The sequence below is a fragment of the Lepidochelys olivacea genome, assembly GCF_965140295.1.
Source record: "Lepidochelys olivacea isolate rLepOli2 genome assembly, chromosome: 6".
NCBI lineage: Eukaryota > Metazoa > Chordata > Testudines > Cheloniidae > Lepidochelys > Lepidochelys olivacea.
Window position 1 is genome coordinate 55,205,866 of NC_140416.1, and position 25,745 is coordinate 55,231,610.

Here is a 25,745-nt window from a genome sequence, read left to right on the forward strand (position 1 = left end):
ACTGTGGCCTATGGATATGCAGGAGGATAATCTGAATATTGTCCAGCTGGCATGGGATATAGGCTCAGCAGGGAACTCTTCTTGGGCCCATAACCTGAGTCCCAGCCCCTGGATAGGGTGGGAGGCCTGGCAGCAGCTGTCATTGCTGATGTTTTGGGTGTGTCCTCACTGTGTATCCCAGCACAGAGTGCTCCTAGGCTGCTTGTGCTCTGGATTTGATGGGTGGATGTTGCTCTCTTTTTCTCTCTCTCTCTTGCCCACCCCTCAGGTGAGCAGACCCCTCCCCATGACCACGTTTGCCTAAGTGATGAGGTCAATCACCAAAATAGCACAACCTCCACCAAAGATCGGGGCACGTCCACGGAGAGCCCGTGCCGGCGCACGGCCGCCACACAGATTGCCCCTGCCTGCGTTGTCTCCTCCCGGGTGCCTGAGAAGCACCAGGCTGCCAGCCGGCTCCCACCCCACAACCCCAGTGTGGTGGTGGTGACAAGGGGGCCGGAAGCCCACCGGGACCGCATCCGCTACCAGACGGACGTGAGGCTAGAAGCCACCGAGGAGATCTACCTGACACCTGTGCAGAAGAACTCGGACCCACTGGAGCCTGAGAAGCCCTTCCTGTCGCAGTCCAGCGAGAACCGCATGTCCATCAGTTCTGACATTGACACCTCCAGCTACCCCCCACTGATGGGGAAGCCCAATCCCTCCATCAGCGAGGAGGACGAGGTGCTGGACTACATGTCCTCGCCCGAGAAGATGAGCCTGCCCAGGACCTCGTGCAGCAGCAGCAGCAACGGTGGCTACCGGCATGGGCACAGCCTCCAGAGGGCGTCCGTGAGCTCAGACACCAGTGCCCTCTCTTATGACTCAGTCAAGTACACGCTGGTGGTAGATGAGAACGTGCAGCTGGAACTCGTCAGCCTGAAGCAGTGCTACTCGGGCTACAGCGACGAGAGTGACTCAGCAACCGTCTATGACAACTGCGTCTCCTCACCCTACGAGTCGGCCATCGGCGAGGAGTATGAGGAGGATGCGCTGAAGCGGGATTCAGTCTGCCTATCTGAGGACTCCACCCCCGAGGCTGACATCCACTTCTCCAAGAAGTTCCTCAACGTCTTCATGAGTGGCCGGTCGCGTTCCTCTAGTGAGTCCTGGGCTGAGTGGGGAAGGAGTGGTACGAGATGGGGCTCAACGTAGATTGGGCTCCTCCAGTGAGTGCTGAGCCTGAGGGTGGGGGTGGCAGAGGGCTTTGTAACTGTATTGTAAAGTGATCCTGGTTCCCCCCGACTTCTCCCCCCAGCCTGTGGTAATGGACTTTTAGTGTCCAGTCAGTACATCTGACTGGATACTGCCAGGTCTGCTTTTTGACTGGACTTCCCAGTCGAAAACTGAACACTTGGCAACCCTACCCATGACTCACAAATTGCAGCAACCTCTAGTCACTCAGTCCAAGACTCCTTTTGTCTTAGGTGGGGGCTTGTAATTAACTTATTCTTAGTTATGTTAATAGAAGGGTGGGTTCACAGTCATCAGGAGGCCTGTTGTGATTTGCCCACCCAGTCATTAGTGCCTCGCTGTTTAACAGTACAAGGCAGCAGAAGGAAACCCGTGGTTTTTTGGGGGAGACCTGTAATTTGGGAATTCCTCTGTCAAATGGCCTCAAATGTGGTTCACTAACGCTACCCTGCACCCTGATGAGGCACACCAAATTTCAAAGCAATGTGAGTAACCATTCAGATTTTAGAGCACTTACAAGAGTGGAGTTTTAAAGCCTATAAAATGGTGGGACTGGAAACAATCTAGCTGTTTTTCTACATTGACGCCCGCATAGTGTAAAAAATGTACATTGTCTTGAATACCGTTCTCAGTTTGGATCCCCCAGGGCACCATGCAGTACCTTGGAGTGAAATTCGACAGACTCCCATTTTGATCCCTAGATGTGTGCAAAAAAAAAAAAAAAAAAATTAAAAAGCTACCTGCACAGTATATCCTGCTTCAAATAGGATATGCAGCCATGTCTCTCTCCGTGCCCCCCAGAAATACCCCTTTGGTTTCTATCAGGTCCTCCTGCCTATGTCCTCAGCTGGTGAACCATCTGTGGTTTGCTGGCTGAGAATAGTGTACTAGGGAAAGGGTGGAGCTTGTGTAAGCCCCCACTGGCCACCAGTAATGTCCCCCTAGCTTGAATTTCCCCCCCTTGGCTGTGCTGCTTATATTATCCCTCCCCCAGAAATACACCCTGTCTACCCTAATGCCCTGTTCATATCCTCTGCCTTTCTGGAGTTCACTGGACATAAGTGCCGTTCTGATGAACCACAGCTGGTTTGTCAAACAGGGACTTGGAAGCAGGAAGCCTCTACTGGTTCTCCAGCTCTCGGGGACATTAATGGAGACCAGGGTCATTTCTGAGGGGTAGGGCTGGGGTGAAGAATGAGATGACTCCCACCTAATTTCTGGCCTTTGAGATGCCTGAGGAAATTGCCCACCTTTACCACACTACAGTTCTGCTGTCCAGTTCACTGGCTGGGACTCTGAGTCTGAGTCCAACTGGGACCAAGCCCACTTTATGGAGGCCAAACTCTGGTCACTTAATTCTCCTGTGACCTATTCTCCTCTTGCGAGTTCTGTGCGGGCGACCTGGGCAGAGTCCGCCTGCCAGCCAGCAGTTCCTGCGTGACCGGTTCCATAGCGCTCCCCACCTACCCCATGCAGAAGCTACAAAGGGTTTCCCTTCTCCACTTGACAGTTGCTCTATGGCACCTATGCAAAAGCAGCTCGTGAGCCTCAGTCCTTTTGTACACAAAGCCACCAGCTCATCTGTCTCTGATTTGGCCTCCTTGAGCAGCCCGAGATGGAATGGGCCCAGGAGAATTGAACTCCCAGTATTGCCCAGAGGGGTCGCTGCAGGGCTGGGGTGTGCTGTGAGGAAGTTGGCTTTGCTTCCTGGGCTGTGCCTGTTTCTAGAGGCCTTTGGGAGCAAGTGCCTTTCCCCAGTGTCACATTGAAGGGCTTTCTGGAGCTTTGTGCAAGGCTGAGTTCTCTGGTCCTCAGCTGGGCGTGAGGAGAGATGCAGTTCTACCAGACAGCCTGCTCCCGCAGCTGGCATTGACATGCCAGTCCTGAACGCAACACACACACACACACGATACCACATAAGGAAACCCTGAAGTACATGCCAGGGCACAGCTGCTCCAAGAGTGGGTCCTGAGAACAGTCTCCCTCATTCATCCCCCTAGAGACTGTAACGTTCCCCTTTGCAAACACAGGTGCAGAATCGTTTGGGCTGTTCTCCTGTACGATCAATGGGGAGGAGCAGGAACAGACTCACCGCGCTGTCTTTAGGTGAGTGTAGACACACCCTACACACCCCCGTCCAGTCAGCCTTTCTTCCCAGAATGCTTGTTCTGCCTCTAGCCCAGAAGATGGGGGAAGGGGGGACTTCCTCACAACAGCTGCTGCTCTGTGCCTGGCTGTACTGAGCCCAGTCCAAACCTCTGCTTCCCTCTCACCAGCACGCTTCTGGGGGGAGGGGGAGCACTAGTGGCCGAACTCTTGTAATTGGCCTGGTATGGTTAGTGTGTGTTTAAATCGCTTTGTTGTTTTTATTGTGTTTTCTCTGTAATGCTTTTAGTGTAAGAATAAATGGGCTTGCTTAGAAGGAGCTGTGTGGTAACTTGTAGCTGCTGGCGATGCACTGCTCACAGCCCTCGGGGAGAGACAGCGACGCACAGGCGCTGGCCATTGGACAGGCTGGCTTGCTGGGGATATCACAGTGTGCGGCAGTGAGCTGTGCGGCCTTAAAATCCCTGGGCAGAAGGGAGTGGGACAAGGGCCCTGCCTAGAGAGCGGTGATGGTAGGGGTGAAAGTAAGCCGGTAGGGGCTGGTATGGCGTCCCCGTAAAAAGTGGCTGTTAGTACTGGCCCTTACACAGCCGACGTTAACGTGCTGCTGCGGCGGCGCTTGAAGCAGGGTCCTTTGCTGCGGCAGTGGTTTAACGGCGCTGCCCTTTTGGCGCCCCCGTCGGCTGCCCTGCTGGGTCCCTACCGGCCGGGCCGCTGACAGGGTGGGCAAAAGGAGCAGCTGCCCCAGGGCCGGCAATTTAAAAGGGCCCGGGGCTCCAACCGCCGCTGCTGCTACTGCGGATGGGCTGACGGGGGGGGGATGCTGACCCCAGTCCCGCCCCTTCTGACCGAGGCCCTGCCCCTTCCAGAGGTCGGAGCAGGCCCCGCACTGGTAAGTGTTGAATGTTACTTTCACCCCTGGGGTGATGCCTGGAGAGCTGACTGGGCATTCTGGAGTGGACCATGGATGGGGGTTGGGGGGAGATACAGTAGCAATTACCCTGAACCTGCGGCACAGAGGATTCTCCGTCTCTCCCTGTCCCTAGCTGCTAGGCAGTGTTGTAGCTGCTAGGCAACCAGTGCTCCTGGTTGGAAAAGTGCTGCTGACTCCCCCCTCAGGTTTGTGCCTCGTCATGCGGATGAGCTGGAGTTGGAAGTGGACGACCCTCTGCTGGTGGAGGTGCAGGCAGAAGATTATTGGTACGAGGCCTACAACATGAGGACAGGCGACCGGGGCATCTTCCCTGCTTACTATGCGATTGAGGTCACCAAGGATCCTGACCACATTACAGGTACTGGGCCCCCCTCTACAGCTCGCATGTTGCCTCCCAATCCTGACCTACAGCCCATCCCTTGCTATTCCAGCCTGTGGCCTCTCCTGAGCAGAGGCTGCCAGTCTTGCTGGGGTGGAGAGAGGATTATGTTGTGCACAAACTTCAGCTAAGAAGCAAGTAGAGACCTAGCCAATTCTGTTCATAGCTCTGTGTCCCAGGACCTCTGCCTGTTCGGAACTTTAGGAAGGGTGCATCCCTAGGCCTGGGAGGCTATGGGTGTGTACGTGTTGTGTGGACGCGCACTGATGCCATGGTGGGGTGTGGGGGGGTGCATGTGCTTGCCCTGATGCTGTGTGTGGGAGGAGGACATTATGCACTGATATGGGGAGGGGATTGCACATTCTCATCTGCTTTGTGCTTTATCTTTCAGCCCTGACCAAGAACAGTGACTGGATGGATCAGTTCCGGGTGAAGTTCCTTGGCTCAGTCCAGGTTCCATATCACAAAGGCAACGATGTGCTGTGTGCGGCTATGCAGAAGGTACAGCAGCCCTCAAGTCCTGGTCTCCCAAGGGGGCAAAGAACCTATATTCCTGCCTGCAGAGCAAAGTGCTTTCTGAGAAGATCTGGGAGCAAGGCGATCATTTCCCTGGGGATGGGAGGGGGCTGAGACCTCATTTGGCGGTAAGGGCGGTAAGTACTCATGTGGTTTGGGTTTGTCATAGTCTGTCCCTTTGTCTCCCCCAGATCGCCACCACCCGCCGCCTCACTGTGCACTTTAACCCACCCTCCAGCTGCATCCTGGAGATCAATGTGCGAGGAGTCAAGATTGCTGTGAAATCTGATGATTCCAAGGAGCAGAACAAGGTAACAAACCCCCTGACCCTCAGCTCTGCTCACATACATGTCCAGGCTATCCCTGCTCCACCTGATCACATTCCTAATGCACAGCATATCACCCTTCAATCACAGCTCCACATTAGCTCATGCCCACTAAAATAAGGACAATATTCTTACAGAAGCAATGAGATATCCCTGATTTGCACCTCTCCCTGATTGGCTGTTCCTGGACCCCAGAAATGCTTCCTGAGGGGTTGGAATGTGTATAGTAGGACCCACCCCTCCCAAACACAATGGGATCTTCCCTCCCAGGGCCCTGGTGTCAAATCCAGCCTCCCAGCCCCTTAGGGGAGCAGGATCCCCCTGCACACCAGACCCTAACACTGAGGTCCACCCTCCCAGTCAGTGGGTGCACTACTTCACTGGAATGTTAGTGAGCTGAGCTGCTTTGATAATCTGTGAGCTGTTTCTAAACCCTTCTGCTGCTATTTTGAGTGCTGCTCTTGGATCTGAACAGCAAAGCTCTTTAGATGGACATTGGAGGCTTCTGATTAGCGTTCTGCATAAGTACCCTATGCAGAGCCTACAAGAGGCAGGTGCAGAGCCACATGGGGCCTTTAGGCAAAGCCATTCAGAAACCCTTCCCCAGGGGTGATGCAGTTTCCCTGCTGGAGTAATTCAATGGTGCCAGGTACTAGCAGCTTGGATTTTACTCAGATTGTATTTAAGGGACACTATTAACTTGATTATTTTTAAAACTAATATTTAAAAATTCCAGTTTCTGATAGGACCCCTTTAAACAGTTGGGCCTGAGAGATGGATTTAATTCCTGTTGTTATTATTTTGCATTCCCATTGTGCCTAGGAGCCCTATTCAGGGACCAGGAACCCTTTATGCTAGGCACTGTACAAAGAGAACAAAAAGATGGTCTCTGCCCCAAAGAGTTTACAGGCTAAGTATAAGATGAGACCTCAGTTGGACACAGACAGGGGAATACAGGGAAACAATGAGACAACATTGGTTGGCATGATAGGCAGTGGTCTCAGCACACCAGGAGCCTAACTGTTGTCAGGTTTTTTAGTAGGTGTCACAGCAGAGGAGCTTTAAGGTGCATAATGACTTGTTAGTTTTGCAGGTGTTCACAAGGAGCTCCTCCCAGTCAGGTGGGGCAGCATGGGAGAAAGTGCAAAGGTGCTTGTTTGAAAATGTAACAGGTGGGCAATGCAGCATTCTGAATGGATGTGAGCAGGGCAAGGTTGCATTTGTCAAGGCCAGCATGAGAGCCTGGAGGAGAGTTTTAGCGGTGGGGATGGATGGGAAAGGCCATAGCTTAGATATGTTAAATTATATTCTGCTCCCTGGCTGGGGTTTATAAAGGTCTTTTCAGCAAGGGAAAAACTGACTATACAGGGCAAACAGTGACACTGATGCTAAAAGTGCTCTCAAATGCACAAAGGAAACACAAAGGAACTGAGCAAGAGCTCTGTGTAAATTCAAAGCTTGTATCTCGACTCTAACCAGAAGTTGGTCCAATATAATATATGACCTCACCCACCTTGTTTGTCAAAAGAAACACACACACACACACAAGAAAATGCTATGCCTGCTGTGAACGCTAATAGCTGTCAGTGATGGGAATCATGAGCCTAACCTGTAACAAGAGTAGCTATAGTCCTTCCCAGAAGAGTTGTGATTTCACATGTAGACAGTGCCTGTTGCAAGCTCATGCCAGGGAGAGGTTCAAGCTACGAGCCAGAGCCAAGAAGCGTGCCTGCAAATGCTGAGCAAGCTTCCCTCAGCTCTCACAAGGCACCTCAGCCCTCGTTCACAACACCCCCTGAAATTCCAGTCCAAGGCTCCATGCACAGCCCTGCTCATGCACCTCGGTCCTGATATATTATCCCCGTCCTGGACCCACCCCCACTCCCCGCAGCCCTGGCCATGCCTCCCCAGTCCTGACCTGCAGCACCTCACTATATTGCAGTCCAGACCTCTGCAAAGCAGTCACCAATTGTGTCCATTTGTATGGAGGTTTATGATGGCAACAAATGGAGTCAGGCCAAGAGACACTTTCATGTGGAACCTGATTCTGGATCTCAACGGGTGAGATGGGCAGTGTGTTACCCTCCTCTGCCCCATAGAGGCAGCACCGTATCACCCTAGCAGTGCAGGCTGAGTCTGACAGCTCTTTTCTCTGTCCCACAGGGTAATAAATGTAGCCACTTTTTCCAGTTGAAGAACATTTCCTTCTGTGGATACCATCCAAAGAACAACAAGTGAGTGCCCAAGGGGTCAAGGGCTTCCATGATCCTGATCCTGGGGGAGAGGCCCCTTTTCCTTTTCAGCCTGCTCTCTACTTATAGACTTAGTTGTGTTCCCTGGGAGAGGGGGGCTTTCCAGCTGTCATAATCTTTCTCCTCCTCCTCCTTCCTATGGGTTTCCCTTCCCTGTAAATGCTACCCACTTTTCCCCGCAGTTGCAGGCATGGACCAGCCCTGGGAGTTGGATGCTTTCTGCCCCAGGGTGTTGTGAGGGTTAAAAGGTATTTGCAGTGGGTTCCAAAGATGGGGCTAGGAAGGTGCAGTGAGTGATTATCAGACCAAAGCTGAGTCACTGGACAGTGGAAGGGTTTTTCCGGTCGGGAATTTTCCCTGTTTCACCGTGCCCAGGGCTGGGCATTTGCACAAGCGCCACAAGTGACTCTTTGGAGTCCTTCTTTTTTGGCGCTCCCCAGCCCAATTTTGTCCCCCTGCCACCGGAAGTAGAGTGGCTCGATCCTAGTTTCCATGCCCTTCCCACCCCTCCCCACTTCCCAAAGGGTAAGTCAGGCCTTGCTGTGAGTAATTCCTGTCTCCTGGGCTGTTGCTCTAATGGGGCATACAGCCTGGGCAGTGGGCAGACCTCTTCCTCTGCAGCGCAGCCCTCTGCATGGCCTCTGCTCCAGCCTCACCTGCTCTCTTCTCTCCCAGATATTTTGGGTTTATCACCAAACACCCAGCTGACCACAGATTTGCCTGTCACGTCTTCGTCTCAGAGGAGTCAACCAAGCCGCTTGCGGAGTCTGTAGGGTGAGTCCGGGGGGGCTCTATTGCCTTGCCTTGAATTGTGGTGCTCTCACCTGCCATGGACCTTGGGCTAAGACTGGAGCCGCCCAGCTGAGCTGGGAGTGGGGAGCTCTGGTTGGGGCCGGAGAGAGTGAGGATTAGGGTACTTAAACTCTCAAGTATTTTCCATGGCAGTTTGGTGCTGTGTAGACAAGATCTGGGGGCTGACGTCCTCTAGGAATAGGGGCCAGTTAGAGCAAGACTGCTGTGCTGTGGCTTTGTGACTTGGACACTGGACCGAGAGCCAATAACTGATTTCATAGGAGGCCCCAACCAGCTGAGGCATTGTATGGTGATAACTGTTGCCTTGGGCTGGGCTGGAGCAGGTGCCCTAGAGGTGAAAGGCTTTGGATCCCAGTCCCCTGAGCCAACCCAGAATGGAGCAATTGCCCAGAAAGGTTGGGAACTGCTGCTGTGTGCCACATAAATGCTCTCAATAGCGACACCACGTGGCTGTCCTGAGTCCTTCTAGCTACTCAGTAGTGAGGCCTATGGATCTGTGTCCCTGCCATTTCCCCACTGCTGTGCCATGTCAGGTGAATGGTTAAAGGATGGATTTGGCCTCTGTGCCTCCATTCACATACCACTGCTGCAGGGGGAGGAGCAAAGGATGGAGGGTTTGCAGGACTGCCAGGAGCTAAGACCTTTGTCCTCTTATTGCCCAAGAGCTTTACAGCCCCCTGGAATCCTGGGAGTGCCCAGCAAGAATAGGCTGCTTCCGTAACCCTCTATGACAGGAACGGGGGCCAGCAACAAGCCTGTGCTTGGTTAAAGGGAACCAAACCCCAACAGCATTGAAACAAACCCCAGGGCCTCTTGGGGACAAGATATGCAAACTTCACAGAGGAGTAGACAGGGATGTGTAGGAGACTGAGGGATTGCCCCCAAAAGGAAAGACCGAAGACTGTCACTGGAGACATTCCAGGGGGGCTGACAGAACCGTGGGAGATAGACAGTAGTGGCCAATCGTGCCCCAGGTCCCAGGGGATAGACTAGAAAGCACCTAATGGAGTCTTTCCAGCTCGTTTCTAGAACTCTATGAAAACAAATCCCTGAATTCTGATAGGGGCTGAAGGCCTGTTCAGAATCCCTGACCAACGGGGGGATGTGCATGCAAGGTACGCACGGCTTGGATGGGGGAGCTGCCAGTGCACTGAGTGGCAACCGCACCTCAGCCTGCTCTCTGCTCTGTCTGTTGCAGGAGGGCTTTCCAGCAGTTCTACAAGGAATATGTGGAGTACACCTGCCCCACAGAGGACATCTACCTGGAGTAGGGACTGGGCCAGGCACCCTTCTGTACAGACAGGGCCAGCGAACTCGCCCATTCCCCATCATGCATGGACAAGCTGCTTTGACACTGGAGGAGGAACAGAGCTGGGGATGGCTCCCTTGGTGCATGGAGGACTGCCTCTTTTCAGGACTCTCCTTCCTCGGGCTGGGGATTGGGGGATGCGAGGGGGAGAGATGAAAAATGGGGTTTATTGTAAAATACTCCTTTAGTTGATTATATTGAAGAAGCACGGCTGTGGGCTCTGAAGGGGGAACAGGCAGCCTGGGGCAGGAATGCAGCTGTGGCACTGGAGCTGGCCTAGGACAGAGCAGCCCTGTCACTGTGTAAGTGAGAGGGCTGGCCTGGTGTGATGAGCGAGCACTCATCCTCCTCCCTCCTGGGGGCTGGAGTGAGGATGCCTCCCAGCTCCTGGCCTGGCTTGCAGCTTTAGCCAGCTTTCTACAGCTCCCTCAGGCTGATTTTTAACTCCAGGGCAGCATTGGCCTCGCACTGTGAAGCCCCATCAGCTGCTGAGAACTGGAGCTGGTAGGAACAGGTCAGCCCAAGTCCTGACTGAGAGGGAAGGGGGCAGCTCCACCTCACCCCCTGAGGGGCGGGGTGGCATGGGCATGGCAGAGAGAAGCAACTGCTAAAAGCCTTGGAACCACTTGAGGGGTACCACATGGAAGATAAGTCTCATCCCAGGAGGGAAGAGCAGCCTGGTTTGTAGCATCCCTGCCATTCCCACCCAGACAGCCTGAAAGAACCCCCTGCTTTCCAGGGGTGAATATTAGCCTGGGCTGAGACTATGGGGCCCTATTTCTCCTCCCTGTAGAGGAGTGAGTTTGAGGAGGAGGAGCGGGGAGTAGAAGAGTCAGTGCCCTCTCATCCTGTATGGGTGGGAGGGGAACAGTTCCTCTGGGGGCCCCTGCCCTTCAGTCTCCAGGTGGGGGGAACTCATCTGCTCCTCACCCCACCAGCTGCAGGTGCCAGTGGCTGTGGGCTACTTGCATACTGGGATGCAAGTTTGAAAGTGAGAGGCAGTGGGTCTAGTCCATCCACAGTGGGATGAACACAACAAGAATTCCTTCCCAGCCTCCACGATGGCAGTGGCCCCACCGAGGGGGAGAGGCACCAGGAACCTGAGAGACAAGCTGGGACCCTGAGACAAGAGAGGGAGCAGCAAGGGGCTCAGGACTGCAGTGAGGTGTGCTAATATCTAGGGGATGACACTTCTCCCCTCCAGTCAAGGTCTCTGGCCTTCAGCTGGATCTGCTGTGGTGGCAAAACTATTAAACATAAAGTTTCATGGAGCTGCTCTACATGTCTGTGTGTCACACCAGAGCACTGGGCAAGGCCTGCAGCTCCTCTGTCACAGCCTTGTTACGTGGGCATCCTGCCCATTTTCTCCTTCCCAGGGGCCTCTTCAGAGAGCCCCACCCAGCACCTCAAGCCCAAGGGAGATTGAGCATCATGGCAGAGCAGCTTACGTGGCAGCCAGGGGGCTGCACAGAATGGCTTTCTATGGACGAGTGACCTCAGTTCTCTCTGCCTGGGATCTCCACCTCTACACTCAGGTGGAGACAGGCAGCCTTCATTAGAGGGGAGAAGTAATTTTAGGGGCTTCATCTTCAGCTACACCATCTCCAGCAGCTGAAGAAACATCCATGGGATGAAGGGAACTAGTCTGGAGCAGGGGCAGCCCTCTGCCTTCACCTTCCGCCCCACCCCAACAGACATCACTGAGCAGCCCCTCAGTCTGTCTTGCTGTACAGTGCACCTTTATAAAGCAACTAGTGCACAGGGCCAGAGATGGAGTCCTTAGGGCTCATGGAGACCCCCCACTGCAACAAGTCCCTGGGCAGCTCACAGGACATTGTCATAATAATACTCTGCCAAGTCTGGCTCATCCCGCTTGCTCTTGTGTGCTTGGTGCAGGCCTGCTGGCTGCTTCTGGGGTGCTCGAGTCTCGAACTGGGGGTACTTCGGTTTAATGCCATAATCTATGGAAGGACAGAGAGCTGCTGATGGAGAGGGAGAGAAACACAGGGCCCAAAACAGCCTGTGTTGTGGGGAAACTGCCTGCGGCCACTAATGAGCCAAGTTTGGGTCCAGCACTCACACGTACACTCCCCACTCTGGAGGTGGTGTGTGCTTTTGGGAACGACGAAAAGTAAGCCTGGGCTGTAGCAGCACCTAGAGCAGTGCAGCCATCACCCTGCAGTAGCAGCAACTCCTGTGCCGTGCACAATGAACAGCATGTGCCTGTTAAGTGTCCATGCACAGGGAGGGAAAATCACTGCAAATGAGGCCCAATTGGCACTGGCTGGCTTCTCAGGGGCTTTCCCCACAGCCTGGCCAGCTGAACTGTGGCATGGGGTGGGGCAGTCTGGACTCATGGCCAGCTGGCTATACAGAGACAGGCTGCTAAGGAGGGGGCTTGGCTGCTGGGTGAGCCATAGCTGCAGGTAATGGGAGACCCTGCTGGCAAAGTGAGGCTGTCTCTCACCTGAATTAGCCTTTAAAATAGTAATCGCCTACCAATCCAGGGCTTGCAGTGACATTAGGCCTGCTTTCCTCAGCTGAAACTTGCTCCTATATTCTAGTGTTTGGGGAAATAATCCTTCCTTGGCCTCTGAGGAGGGTGAGCTGAGGCTTTGAAGTGGATCCCTTATGCAGTAAACCAGGCTCTTCCATGCTCACTGCAGGGGGAAGGGGGAAAGCCTGCTTGCCCCTGGAAGTAGGAGCCTTGCACAGGGCAAATCTTGAGAATCAGGCTTACAACCTTAAGTGGCAGTGACTGGCCCCCCACAGACCTGTGACTGGGAAACAGTGAGGTGTGTGCCCCTGAGGAAGCCACTGCCTTGCCCCCACCCCACCTCATAGTAACCCTTCCTCTTGCATTCCCTGGCTGTGGGGACTTGGCTTTGATGGTGCAGGAGGCAGTGCACCTGCTGTGCACTGGGGAGGCTGAACGGGAACTGTCCATGCCCCCCATGACAGCATGTTAGAGCAGAGTAAGTTGGTACCATCCACCAGGCCGAAGTGCTGCTGTGGGAGCTCTAGGGGAGCAGAGAAATCCTCAGGGACTAAGTCGCTGAGCCTGCAATAGAAATGCGTGGTCAGGGGAGCAGGAAGCTCCCAGGGCGGATGCATTCACTAGTCTCCCAGCAGCAGCGCTGGGGCTGCTGGCGCATTTCCAGTTGAAGCTCAACCTGGGTTCTAGCCATAGGTCTTAGGGTGCTGGGCATAAAAGACAGCAGCAGAGCTGGAATGAGATGGTGGGTAATTGCATTTGGCCTAGGAGGCACTTAGCCTACTGTTAGAGCTTAAATGGTGGAGCAGAGCCAGGGCTCCAGAAAACAGGCTGACTTGGCCAGGTTACATGCATTTGACGGTTGTCCTTAATGTGGACAGGGTGACTTGTGCATTGGCTTCCCTCAATAAGGACAGGTGCATTTTACAGCTTGCAGTAGTGCAGAGGCAGGCTCTGAAGGGAAAGGTGCTCCCTGCTGGAATGGGGGTGGGGGAAGGTTTAAGGTGCAGCAGCTAGGCTGTGCGCACTCCAGCTCTTCTGCATGGTTCAAACAGGGCAATTCCCACTGCTTTGGCCTAAGCGCTGATCCCCACCCTTCAGTATCCAGCTCCCAGCTCAGCTCATGCTTGAGTCTCCTGCATATGTTCTCGGGAAGGCACCTGGGGGCAGAGGAAGGAGTGGGCACAAACTTTGCAGGGGCCATGTTACCTTTGGGGAAGTGGCACAGGGAGCACAGCCCCCAGTAGGAGTGTCAGCAGCAGGTGCAGCTTCATGAAGCCCAGCCCAACTACTTTGTGTCCTTGCAGAAACAGGCTGGACTCCGCCTATCCTCCTTTTCTTTCATTGGTGGAACATGATGACATCATGAATCCCTACAGTGACATCACAAAAGGAGCAAACACATGAAGATCACTTGCATTGGTAGCAGGAGGGCTGGGTAACACATCAGGAGATGCTAGCAGAGGCAAGGCCTGGAGTTAGAGCAGCAGAGAAGCATGGCCCCGAGTAGCAAGCTGGGGATAATGCAGGTGTTAGGGCAACAACATAGGTGTCTGGACAATATTAGCCCCTTTGAATGTAATTGTGATGGCAAGATAGCCATCTACCTCCTTCAGCCTCCTCAATGCACCTACCACCTCACATCACAGCAGCCCACAGAGGCTTTGAGAGCCTCTCTCCGAACTGGGTGGGGCCCAGCACAGAGCCAGCCCCATAAGCTAATTTAAAAAGGGTATCTCCTGCAGGAGCAGCTTAGGCCACTACTCGTCACATGCAGCCCAGGATCCAGAAGCTGTTCCTGACACAGAGTGATCCATTACCTCCACTCCTGACCTAAGCATCCTCCCGGGCTCTCCTCAGGCTGCCGCTCTAACTGGAGTGTGGCATTAGCAGTCACAAACACACAGCTCATGCTGTGTAGTCTCCACTGGATCCCCCATCATTTTGGTAGCGTTCAGAATTGCCCTCCTCATGTTTAACTCTCTAAATGTTTGCCTCAAAGCCTTTGTCTCTTCCCGCAAGCCTCACCATTTCCTGCAATCTGCATCTTCTCTGCAGTTTCCCGATCTCCATCCATCTCATTGCAGATGTCTGCCTACGCTGGGTGAAGTCCTCCTTTCTCTCCCTTCACTAGGCGCCTCTGGACTGAATTCCCCAGCTCATGGCTCCATGCTGCTGCAGCCTGGACCATATGCTGTCACTGCCTGCTGCCGTGTAGTACCTGAAGTATACTGCATGAATGATACTATCCAAACTGGCTGTCCTGTGCTGGAGTGGCCGTGAGGCCCAGGTTTTCTCTCGCTGGTTGATCTGATAGCCCTGCAGGGAATATAGCAACTTCTGCTCCATTACAGACTCTACTCCAAGCACTCCAGTGCGAAGTCCCTGCTGTACATGTTGCACACCCCCCACTGTAGTATCTGGGGCCCCCAAGCCAGTTTAAGTAGGGGCATTATCATCACCCTATTCTGTGCCCCCCTCTGTGAAACGACTTCTTGCTGAGGTGTCATTCTGGGTGTTGATAACCAGCGGGGAACTACTCAAGGACTCCTGTTCAGTGAAACTTGCCACAAAGGGAAGAGCTGGTGAGACTAGAAGATGGTTACGATACACTGAGCTCAGTGAGAGAAATATGGGAGCTGCTCAGACTGCAACAAGCCCACGGTTCCTCTATTGTAAAGGTATTCCCTGGAGAGAGAGAACAAAGGGGCATTGGCAGGGCAGGCCTGGAAGAGCAGCAGGGTGGCTGGGCATGACTGAGACTACATCATCAGAGCTGAGCATGGGAAACCCAGGCCTAGAACACACCTCACACTCCAGGGCCAAATGTTCTGTAGCTCCGTGAATGAGAGTCTGTCCCACCCCTGGCTGCTCCATGCATAGTTCTGGCAAAACAGTGCTGTGTTTCCCTCTACCATTCCTCAGCCAGCAAAGAGACTAACCACCCCCATTTCTTCAGTTGCTATAGGGCTCAGCTGGGCCCTGGCCATTAAGCTTTGCACATAGGTAAATGTTTGTTGAATTGATTTGTCTGCACTCCCCGTATTGGCCAGCCACAGCCTCCTCGGCATTGCTTTCCAGCCCCCACTCTCAGGCTGGCAGCTGCTCAGCGAGCCCTTTTAGTGTACATTAGCTGCTAGAAAAGCAATGTACAAATTGTGGCATGCAATACCCACAGGATAGCTGTATGAAATTAAACAGCCTGAACCAACCACCAGAAGTCCCAGCTGTGGGCAAGGCAGACGCCAACTGAGGAGCGCGTGGGCATGATGGAGCCCTGCATTCTCCAGGGGAAAGAGCACTGAAGGGAGTGCTTGAGAGATAGATGGTGGCCATGGCAATAAGTGAGAGTCCCTGCAACAGGGAACTGCAGAGGTGGGCCTTGCTGCAAGAGCTAGCTATGGTGGAGTCAGCTGCCAAGCAGCCTGAGATGCCTCCAAACCAGTAGCTGGGGGGAGGAAGGAATGTTCCTGTCTTGCAAAGCTCCCCAGCAAACATCTGTGTTACTGGACTAGCTGCCCTGTATGGGAAGAACACCCCTGAATGAGCTTGAGAGAGCAGGGATTATCCTGGGGGGAAGGGAGCTGTAGCCCAGGGCAGAGAACTCAGACTGGGGGAGAAATCCTGGGAGGAAAGAGGCTCTTAGTCTGCCTCTTCAGCACAGCCAGCTTCCTCAGCAGGAAGAAGCCTCCAATAGTTTGGGCAAGGAGGGAAAGGCCTTGTTAACACAAGCTGGGCACAGGATCTGTCCCTGCACCCAGAGCAGACCGGCGGTCCCAAAAGCACTCTTTGACTTTATTACTGTGCGGCCATACAAAAGCTAAATGCTTAAAAAAAGAGGTCCTGGACCAGCACTGAAGCCACCGTATTGTACAGGCTAGGGGGTGGCAAAGGTCTCTCACCATATAGTGTCCGTTGTTCACAGCTACGTAAAAAAAGTTACAAGCCCCCCTGGAGAATGGGAGTCTCTACTCAATGGTTTAACTGAAAAATAGATACGACAGAAACATCCCTCCACAGAGACATCCTGTCGCCACTCTGAGTCAGCCCCGGTCACAGCAGCAAAGGGGCACTTCCCCATCAGCCCCAGTTATAGAAATAGATTTTCTGCCAAGCTGGTAGGTAATTCATCATTGGTCCTGAAATGAGAGAACGAGAGACCAGGTGAGCCACAGTGGGGAACAACAGTTTAAAGATGTACACTATGAGCATGGATTTCCCACATACATCTCTGCTGATGCTCCTCAATCCCAGCCCACAGCCTCCTGTTATGCCATTCCTAGCTTTTCCCCAAGCAAAATCACCAACTGTGCCCTGCTGGGTGGTGGTGCTGATGTGCCCACTGGGAGTAGAGCAAGACAAGACTCATATGACCAGCGACAGGCCTTGAAACTTGGACAACAGAGGCAAGAGGTGAGGCACTGACACCTGTGCACTGGCGAAGAGGTTTCCCCTCTGCCCCAGGACGGCAGCTCCCCACGCTGGAAGAAACCTGTGGATAGGAGAGCACCAGCCAAACTATAGGGAAGGGGCAGTAACCCAACTCAGCACCAAAGATCAGCTGCAAAGACACAGTCTCCCTCAGTTCCTGGCTAAACTCATGTAGCGTTGCTATGCAGTGTTACACTGCTCCCGTGGTCCGCTCCAGAGAGGGCTGTGTTTCAGCAGGAGGTGGAAGAAGAGGGAAGACTCTGGTTTGTAGATTGTAAAGTGCTTTGCGATCCTTTTGGAAGAGGTGCTAGAGGAATCATAGAATAACAGGGTTGGAAGGGACCTCAGGAGGTCATCTAGTCCAACCCCCTGCTCAAAGCAGGCCCAATCCCCAATTTTTGCCCCATATCTCAAAATGGCCCCCTCAAGGATTGAACTCACAACCCTGGGTTTAGCAGGCCAAAGCTCAAACCACTGAGCTATCCCTCCCTTCCACCCAATGCAAGATTGTTTCCATTCTTTAATTCACAGTCCATCCAAAACTACCTTGGAGTAACGGTCCCTGGCAGCAATTTGGAGAGGGTTACTGCTCACTCTGTGTTCTGCTTTGCACAGCTCAGTGCTTATAAGGTGGGCGAAGATGGGACGAAGGGGCATCAGCAGAGCTGTGTATGGGGAGCATAGCAGGATCAGCACAGCAGAGTGCACTGGAGGTCAGGACTGAGGTGCACTGGCAGAACTGTGCAGGGAACTCAGGACTGAAATCCAGCCAACTCTGACTGGGGCAGGTGGGGGGGTATTTGAATGATTAAAATCGTGGCGCTTAAGTCTCTACAATATTTAACCCCTTACTGTTTGGATTTAAACCAGCACATGAGTGTTAATGGTAGGTATTCTGGTGGCAAATAATCCACGGGCTTTTCCTCACTCCTTTGCCAGTCAGACTCTAGCCTGTGACATACGCCCCAACTCCAGCCCCTCCCAGTGGAAATGCAGCCCACTACAGCTGCCTACTTACGTGTGACTAACCCGACTCCAGGGACATAATCAGCCAGCAGGCGGAGCAGGAAGAGGATCCGGCCCCTAGGGGAACAGAAAGAGTGTGGATGAAGCCAGTGCAATGACCTCATGTTCCAGTCTGTCGAACGTGCTAGAAGAGGCCTCCTCATTTGATAATGAGAACTGGATTTTTCTCAGCTCAGCTGCTTTGCTGCCCTTGAATATCCTGCACCCCCAAACTGCCAGCTCCCCACAACTTCCCATGTTAGGATTTTAATGCAAACAAGAGTGATGCAGGTGAAGCAGGTCAGAGTGAAAGATGCTCGAGATCTTCAATACAGCCTGAGCCCACTCTGGCTTCCTAGCTAGGTAGAGGCACCAAAGCACCTTAGTGAAGGCCCGAAGTATAACTGTGTTAAAAAAAGAATTAGATAAGTTCATGGAGGACAGGTCCATCAATGGCTATTAGCCAGGATGGGCAGGGACACAAATCCCTGCTCTACGTGTCCCTAAACCTCTGACTGACAACAGAGACTGGATGACGGGGATGGATCACTGAAAATTACCTCTGTTCATTCCCTCTGAAGCACCTGGCATTGGCCACTGTTGGAAGACATGATACTGGGCTAGATGGACCTTTGGTCTGACCCAGTATGGCCACTGTTATATTCTTAGAGCACCTTGCTCATCAAATATCCTGTTGGGGGATGGCTCCTTTATAGGGGGTACATTCAGAACAGCCAGCAGGCCCCCTTACTCTGAGTATCGGTCATAAAAAGGAGATCTCAGCAGGTAGTACAGCAGCAGGATGGTTCGGCGTCTCAGCTCCAAGCGCTCTCGCTTATTCAGGTCTTTCATATCACTCAGTAAACTTAGGCTGGAAAGAGAAGGGCAGGGAGTTAACTCAGAGATCCATGGCCAGAGCAGGGGAGTTCTAGCATCTAGTCCCTGCTGCTCTCAGCTTCATGTGAAGTGGAGCACTGAGCAGGCCTCCCTGCTCCTCTTCAGAGGAAAGGCTAACCACCGAACTAGGGACAGCGCAGCGTGAAGGTGCTGCAGGGGTGGATCCTGAGAATCTTGGCGTGGGACTTTTTGCTGTCACAAATAACTGCTCCCACCTGCAGCTCCACCCCGTCCCCCACTGCTGCTTCTACCTGAAGGGCTTATGCAGCACGGAACAGCAGGACACCAGTGGGATCAAATGGGGACAATCGAGACAAACAGGACTGGGAGTTCAACCCCAAAACACCCAACGCTGAAGCCCTAGGTGGCCTCCCTCCAACTGACCTTGTGATATCCAGAATTCCCGAGAGGAGCCAGGGCTTCCATGATCTCTGGCCCCATATGCCTAAACTCAACACTGGGAACAGAAGAGTCAAGGAAAGGAGAGAACAGACATGGTTGGGAGCAGCTGGGTAGGCAAAATGACCCTCCAGGCAGCCCTACAAGATTAAGCTCCAACTCGTTAGTACCATAAACGCCCCATGGAAGAGGCTGGTATGACCTGCTCTTCTAGTCCAAATGGCTGAGCGCACACAGGGACCCTGGCTAGAGCACCTTCTGTGCCTGTTCATTCATGGACAGCTGCATGGAAGGCTGCGCACTGAGGCTGCAGTACTCCGGTGGGGTACAAGGCACACTACAGGCACTAACAAAAGCCAAGTCAGGATACAGTGGAACAGAGGCCGGGTGATGTAGACAGATTCTGCAATGGTTTCCTGAAGCCCCAGAGGGGTGGGAGCCTGGTTCATCTCCTCTGCTCTTCGGTTCTGTTTTCCCTCCCTCTGTTGGGGAGACCCCCAGTGCCTGGATTGCAAGGCTGGGGCTGAAACAGAGTTGCAGACGAGATTTCTAATGTAAACTGTGCCTTTCTCAAGCATCCAGCGCACAAACACTGGCCTTTCAGCGACGCCCAGGGGAGGGGTTGGAATGGGAGAACTCTGAGGACTACAGTCACATGGTAGAGGCTGTGGCTCTGGCTTTCCCCAAGCATGGAGAAGAAGCTGGTTATAGTCAACACAGAGGGAGCTCCCCTAGGAGCTGGGGCAGATAGTCAGAGAAGGCTTTCCTGGTATCTGGCTACTTCAAAGCACGGGGAGCTGAATAGTCATGCTGAAGACTTATCCCATGACACAGGTATGCCTAGGCTGAAATAATCCTGGTGCCAGGCCCAGCACAAGCACCGATCCTGTTGCTTTCGGGGGGGGGTGGGGGAGGATGGGGGAAGAGAGAGAAACAGGCCAGTGGTGGGAACAGTCCCCACTTGGGTAAGCCAGCGAGCTCCCACTGGTTACACTCCAACACTCCAAAAGAATCTGTAGCTTGGCCACGGAGTCAAGGCAGACACAGCAATGTCAGGGTTTATGCCGGGGCACAAGCTGACCAGGGAGAGGTACTTACTGCTTTCGAGGGACCTCACAATGCGGCTGGAGCGCCTCCCAACATATGTCTGTTCCTTTCCTGCTGAGCTGCCCTCCTTGTCTGCCAGGAGAGAGGCACGACAGCGAGATCAAGGATGTAACTCTGAGTTAAACTTCCCTGCAGCTCTCTGTTAACACTGCTCTGAGGTGGCATAGGAGCACCCTCTCCCAGGACAAAGTTCTCATCGCAGCCCCTTCTCCTCCCTCTAGAGTACTAACTTCAGGAGGCCAGGGAGTCCGAGTGCTTTATGTCTGATGGCTTTACGTTTCAGCTGTTAAGTCTGGCTTTTCTGAAACTGCTAACACTGAGCACAGCCAAGCGAAGTGCAGGAAGGTACATGGTTGCACATGCAGCCTGCTATTCCAATCCTGCCGCCCCTTCCCCCAGCTCTGCTAATGCACCTCTAGCCAGTCTTGCAGCCTTCTTTTCTATTCCAGATTTAGGCCCACCATCCCATTAGGGCTGACAGTCTAAGGGAGCAGTACCGTTAAGTTAACCAAGGTGTGTGTAGGTGCATGCTGTGGAGAAGGATGGGACTGGAGAGTAGCACAGTTCCAGCTGCTTGGCTTGTGGAATTCTTACAGCTTCCCTGATGCCCAAACCACTCGGCTAATGAGGACTTTCAAGCAGGGCTAACTGGATGACACTCCCACTCCACTGTGCCCCACAAAGTCTCCAAACTACCCCAAATGTCTGGTAAGCAGCAAGAAGCTGAGGCAATCCTAGTGCAATGGACTCACCTTCTGATTGGAGCTGCTGCTGCTCCCTGTCCAGTGGCATGATGGGAGGAGATGTCTGGATACCAGCTTTGTACCATAGCAAGAGCAGGAGGCGCAGGATGGCTCTATGGGGCACAGACAAGTCAGGAGGTGTAAGCATCAGGCACACACTACAGAAACCCAGCTTCATGGTGAGGCAGCAGCCATAGGAAACAGGGAACACACAACCTCTGCTTTGCATTGAGCGAATGGGGCCAACAGCCACTCTGCACATGGCAACAGGACCCAACACTGCTCATCATTGGCAGGTCCCTTCTTCGCCCTTACTCTGAACACTGCCTTACCACAGCCAGGAGCACCACCACAAAGGTGAGAATCTCCAGCAGCAGGAAATCTAATAGTCTTGTGCAGCCCCAAACGTGCACAGCCTCATGGAACAGGCTTGCACCATCTTCTTCCACGAGCTCAGATCTGCTGGATGCTCTCTAGGTAACATCTCACTCATTAGCCCATGGTAACAAGCCCTCCCTTTCTGTACAAACACACCCTCCTCCCTCCACCTGGAGCACTCACTTAGCCAGCTGGATGAGGATTATGATGGTCCATCGGCCCATCTCACTCCACACCTTGGCAGCCCCCATCTCCGCAAACACTTCCACACACTCGAGCACACTCAGCCATGTCAGCAACTTCTGCTGGGGTAGCGACTGAAAACACAAAGAGGGGGAGAGAGTAAGAGGCAGCAGATTCTGGCTGTGTGTCACTCAGTGTGTAAGTCCAGCCCACTCTGAAAGTTCTACTTCCAGGGTGAACCGAGGAAGGGTTAGATGGGGGCTCCTGGGAGTAAATGGCAGATTTCCTTTCAGACGCTGTGTAGCCCACTGATGAAGAGGACTGGCTGAGATCCCACTCATTTCACGTGTGGCCTTCAGCAGTGAAAAGCCAGTTAGGCTCATCCAGTTCAACATTCTTGTTCACTAGACAGCTGAGATCCTGGCTATAGACTTGCATTCTTCAGCTGGCACGGGGCCTGACACATCCAAGCCCACAGAATAGGCAGGTTATCAGAACAGAGGCCTTTCTAACGGAAGCTCTAACACAGTGATCGCTGAAGGCTGGCTTGGGGTATGGAAAGATTCTTACAAGAAAGAAGCAGTCAGGGTTGGGCTTGGATTTTTTTGTTTTGTTTTACTGTACATAGAATGGCATAAGGGGCCTGATTCTGTGTTGCACCAGTCAGGAGATGCAGTCCAGAAGAGGGGAAGGGCAAAGTTGGCTTTATACCTCCTTTGTGAATCCCAGATTGTGAGCTTCTCAGTGACTGGTGTGGTCCAGAGCATAAGTTAGAGGCTGCTCTAATTTATTGCAGCCTTACATGGGCTGCCTACAGACTTCTGCACAGCCCAGAATTGCCAAAGTGCAGAGCGCTCTGGTCGCTCCTCTGGGCTGGCAAGCCAGGACAGCACAGCACTAGTGCATGCCACATATTCAGAGGGCTGTTCTGGCCTCTTTATGCCACCAGAGGGGAATAGTGTAAAGGGGCTGCAGCAGGGACTGGAATCTGGGCCAGTAGGTTCTACAGAAATGCCTGTGCCAATCCCGCCCCCTGTGCACAAGAGCCTCACCACAGGCAGGGTCCGCTGTAGCTCCTTTCGGAGGATCCAGTCATTTAACAGCACCAGGAGATTGGAGGCAGAGTACACTGGGAAAGAAGACAGTGATTCACATGGGAAAGAGATCTAGCCACTGACTGAACCCTCTCCCCACCCAGTCATAGGATATGGCAGAAGCTGAGCGCTCAGGAGAAAAATCTTTCCACTGAGGCAAATGAATGGGTGGGACTAGGGTTGCCAACCCTCCAGGATTGTCCTGGAGTTTCCAGGAATTAAAATTAAAGAGTAATCCTTAATTTAAAAAAGTCATGTGATGAAACCTCCAGGAATTCATCCAACCAAAGCTGGCAACCCTAGATGGGATGGACAGACTCCCGATGGCTCAGAGAGGCAATGCAGCTAACAGCAAAGTTAAGTGAATGATGATTTTTAGCGAGGACTATGTTCCAGGAATTTGACCCCAGACAGAGTGGGAGATAGTGGGAGATAGACTGAGCTTGCTGTGGGGTAGGGTCTCTGGCCAACTCCAAGTTAGTAACATAGCCACTCTTTCTGGTTTCATTCAAACAGCAGCTGGTAGAGAGCTTCATATCACCAGGTTCCTACAACACAGTGAAAAGAGTACTCACCTGTTAGTAAGTTCAGAAAGGCAAAGTTAACAAATTTAACAAAAGCAATGGCCAAATAGCAGCCACTAGCATCAGAGGGAACAGGGAGCCCCATAAAAGCCTAGACTAGCAGCTGGCAAAGAAACAAACATTCCCATCAGACCCAAGGGAACACCTCGCCTAGCCTCACCTCACCCTGCCCCAACTGAAGCAACACTTGCACGAGCATTAGGGAACAACAGCCACTGAATAATCCCAGCCATGCAGCAGCAGCACTCCAGTTTCAGACCTGCACCTCTTTCCCTGGTACAATGCTCAGCCCTCCCTCCCCAAAGTCTGCCGGTTATCTACACAACATTTGCAGATGGCACAGTTCTGGTGCCGCATATCAGTTCACCAGCATACGTACCAAGCTCAGAAAGTTCATGGGAATCAGAAAAGCGACCTGGGAAATAAAGGAGCGATGTTAGAGGAGGGTCTGTCATGCTGCTGAAAACCACCACAATCACTGCTTCAGAGAGAAACAATTACTTTAATCAATGCTAATAGGGAATTCTTAGCTAAAGGGTTTCAAGTATCCATCAAGGATGTCTCTCAAGGAGCCCAGAGATTAACATTCTCCTGCCCTCAAAATAATAAATAATAATAATAATATCAGGTTACTTCCTCCCCTTCCCATTGCTCTGCCTCTTTCCGGCCAAGTACTAGATGAGGTTTTATTATTTTTTCTTCAACCTTCCAATATCTGTGCAAGTCCAGCAGGCGAGGGGGGGTGTCCTGCAGGCTGATGCTCCCTCATTTCTTGGCATCTTACAGGCCAAAGGTGATGTGCCAAAATATTTTAACCATGTGTTCAGGTTTGTTTTTTTCTTTTACTTTGTTAAACGACCAACCACAGCGTAGGCTACACCTGGAGCACGGACTTCATTATCTTCTCCACCACATGCCTGAGTTCAGAGCAGGCTGATCCTGCTGGCCCAGCAGCGTGTGAATCGCAGAGATACAAGTCCATCTTTATCTGAACCGTAGTAACTCGAGGCAATGCAGATGGACCTGATTTACAATGGTTATGATGTAGTGGGGCCCTGTCAATGCAACTCGTGACAGATCAATAAAAAACTCCACTGTGTAATGGGCGGGACTGGCTAACAGAGGTGGTGGGGCACACACCCCCAGAGTTCCCGTCCGACGGAGTCCGGACACCTGGGGTCCCGCCCGCCTGGGGAGCGGGGTCTGTGGGCGGGGCAGGACGCCTGGGTTCCTGCCCCAGCTACCCGTAGAGGCGGTCGTTAAGCGCCCGGACTCCTGGGTCCCCCCAGCTCGCTCGCCCGCCCCGGTACCTGGCAGCAGGTAGGAGAGGCCCCGCACGGTGCCCTCCAGCTGCGCAGTGGCGGCCGGGTGCTGCCTCACGTACTCCTGGTAGCGGTGACAGAGGCGCCGCAGCCTCCCCAGGGGCCCGGCGGCGGCCATGGCTCCTTGGGAGTCCTTAGTTCCACCGCCGCCCGGCACACGCTTCCGGGTAGGAAACTCCGCGCCTGCGCACTGAGCTGCTCACACGCCGGACTCTCCCCTCTGCGCCTGCGCACCGAAGGCAGTCGGGCGCAATCTGCCAAGACCCGCTAGCCTCTTGAATCGAGCGCGGAGCAGCAAGGAGGATGAATCGAGCGCGGAGCGGCTGGGTCCGCAGCCGGGACGGGGCGGAGGTGATTTAAAGGGCTGCGCGGGAGCGAGCGCGGCGGCGGCAGCTACACCGACGGCGGGGGCGCGCTGGCCTCAGGTACGGGGCGGCGCCCGGGGAGAGGCACCCCTGCAGGGCGGCCCCGCGGGGCAGAGAGTCCGGGTGCCCGAGGGGGGCTTCCAGGCCAGCGCTGAGGGGGTGGCCGGGCGCCCCCCTGCTCCCCTCCCGTTCAGGCCACTCTTCTCTTGCGGCGCCCCCGGAGCCTTCCTCTCGCTCCCGCGGGGCTCGGGGCCGTTGCCGGGCGGGGGCTCCCCGTCGGGCTCGGCTCGGCTCTGCACAGCGCTGAGCAGCGAGGCGCCCCGCCAACCCTTCGGGGCGTGAGACAGCGCCGGGCTCTGCCCCGTCCCGCGCCCTGCGAGCCGCCCCGCAGGAACCGGGCACCGCCCTCCCCCGCCAGGCCCGCTGCCGTGGGGTTCCCGCCTCGCTCCGCCAGCCCCGGGAGCGAGTGGGCGGAGCGGGGAAAGCAGGAGGCAGGTTTCCCTTGAACACCCTGAACAGCCCGTAACAGAGATGCAGGTTCGGGCAGTGATGGCCGGACCAAACCTTGTCCCTTGAGGTTGCTGGATTTAGTCGTGGCTGGGTGGGTACTGTCCCACCTTGTGGCTGTTCAGTGCCCATTGTGAGATGAGTTGGTAGGTCTCATTCATTTCCCAGCAGGAAGATGTCCACGTTGTTTTGACGCAGCTTTAACTGGCCTCTTTGTTGTCAGACTCAGTAGAGAAGCCAAGTATTAATAAGTCATGGAGTCTGAGCTCCTCTTTTCACCCTTCATTCCTCTTTTCCCAGAGGCGGGAGTCAGATTCTCTAGGGCGGGTGTGAGGTCTGATGGCATAATTTGTGAAGTGCTCTGT

The 25,745-nt window shown here is 53.7% G+C and overlaps 4 protein-coding genes across 8 annotated transcripts in view; 2 read left to right on the forward strand and 2 right to left on the reverse strand.

The window, feature by feature from the left end:
- Positions 1 to 11,142, forward strand: part of MAPK8IP1 (mitogen-activated protein kinase 8 interacting protein 1) — a 47,983-nt gene extending 36,841 nt beyond the window's left edge. For all 3 annotated transcript variants that reach the window (XM_084631216.1, XM_084631217.1, XM_084631218.1), the window contains 8 exons: positions 269 to 1,144; positions 3,267 to 3,342; positions 4,462 to 4,634; positions 5,047 to 5,156; positions 5,363 to 5,482; positions 7,661 to 7,731; positions 8,425 to 8,523; positions 9,761 to 11,142. In XM_084631216.1, coding sequence (XP_084487342.1) covers positions 269 to 1,144; positions 3,267 to 3,342; positions 4,462 to 4,634; positions 5,047 to 5,156; positions 5,363 to 5,482; positions 7,661 to 7,731; positions 8,425 to 8,523; positions 9,761 to 9,833 — 1,598 coding nt within the window. In that variant the 3' untranslated portion in view covers positions 9,834 to 11,142. The remainder of the gene's footprint in view (positions 1 to 268; positions 1,145 to 3,266; positions 3,343 to 4,461; positions 4,635 to 5,046; positions 5,157 to 5,362; positions 5,483 to 7,660; positions 7,732 to 8,424; positions 8,524 to 9,760) is intronic.
- Positions 11,143 to 11,695: 553 nt separating this feature from the next.
- Positions 11,696 to 13,639, reverse strand: FREY1 (Frey regulator of sperm-oocyte fusion 1; the record flags this gene model as incomplete). Its single annotated transcript, XM_084629802.1, has 3 exons — positions 11,696 to 11,832; positions 12,859 to 12,926; positions 13,575 to 13,639. The coding sequence occupies 3 exons, from the start codon at positions 13,637 to 13,639 to the stop codon at positions 11,696 to 11,698; spliced, it is 270 nt and encodes an 89-aa protein (XP_084485928.1).
- Positions 13,640 to 16,139: 2,500 nt separating this feature from the next.
- Positions 16,140 to 25,666, reverse strand: PEX16 (peroxisomal biogenesis factor 16). Of its 2 annotated transcripts, none has more exons than XM_084631692.1 (11): positions 25,491 to 25,666; positions 23,566 to 23,601; positions 22,561 to 22,637; positions 21,509 to 21,642; positions 20,957 to 21,060; positions 20,196 to 20,276; positions 19,468 to 19,620; positions 19,083 to 19,155; positions 18,553 to 18,672; positions 17,815 to 17,879; positions 16,140 to 16,504 (listed from the first exon to the last, which is right to left on the reverse strand). In XM_084631692.1, exons 1-11 carry the CDS (start codon positions 25,510 to 25,512, stop codon positions 16,446 to 16,448), a joined length of 924 nt encoding a protein of 307 aa, XP_084487818.1. In that variant the 5' UTR covers positions 25,513 to 25,666; the 3' UTR covers positions 16,140 to 16,445. The 2 variants fall into 2 exon arrangements, with proteins under 2 accessions (XP_084487818.1, XP_084487817.1); XM_084631691.1 differs by lacking the exon at positions 25,491 to 25,666 and adding an exon at positions 24,497 to 24,631.
- Positions 24,751 to 25,745, forward strand: part of LARGE2 (LARGE xylosyl- and glucuronyltransferase 2) — a 79,717-nt gene continuing 78,722 nt past the window's right edge. The window contains exon 1 of one of the 2 annotated variants that reach the window (XM_084631679.1): positions 24,751 to 24,859. The gene's annotated coding sequence lies outside the window, so the exon portion shown is untranslated. Of the gene's footprint in view, positions 24,934 to 25,745 lie in introns of both variants that reach the window. The other variant, XM_084631678.1, reaches the window with a different exon arrangement.

Coding starts and splice junctions, on each gene's coding strand:
- PEX16 (XM_084631691.1), bottom strand. CDS start 24,626: ATGGCCGCCGCCGGGCCCCTGGGGAGGCTGCGGCGCCTCTGTCACCGC. Junction 19,621..20,195: donor TGTGAGGTCCCTCGAAAGCA/GTAAGTACCTCT, acceptor ACTCTGTTTCAG/CCCCAGCCTTGCAATCCAGG. Junction 19,156..19,467: donor CACCCGGCCTCTGTTCCACT/GTATCCTGACTT, acceptor TTCTGTTCCCAG/TGTTGAGTTTAGGCATATGG.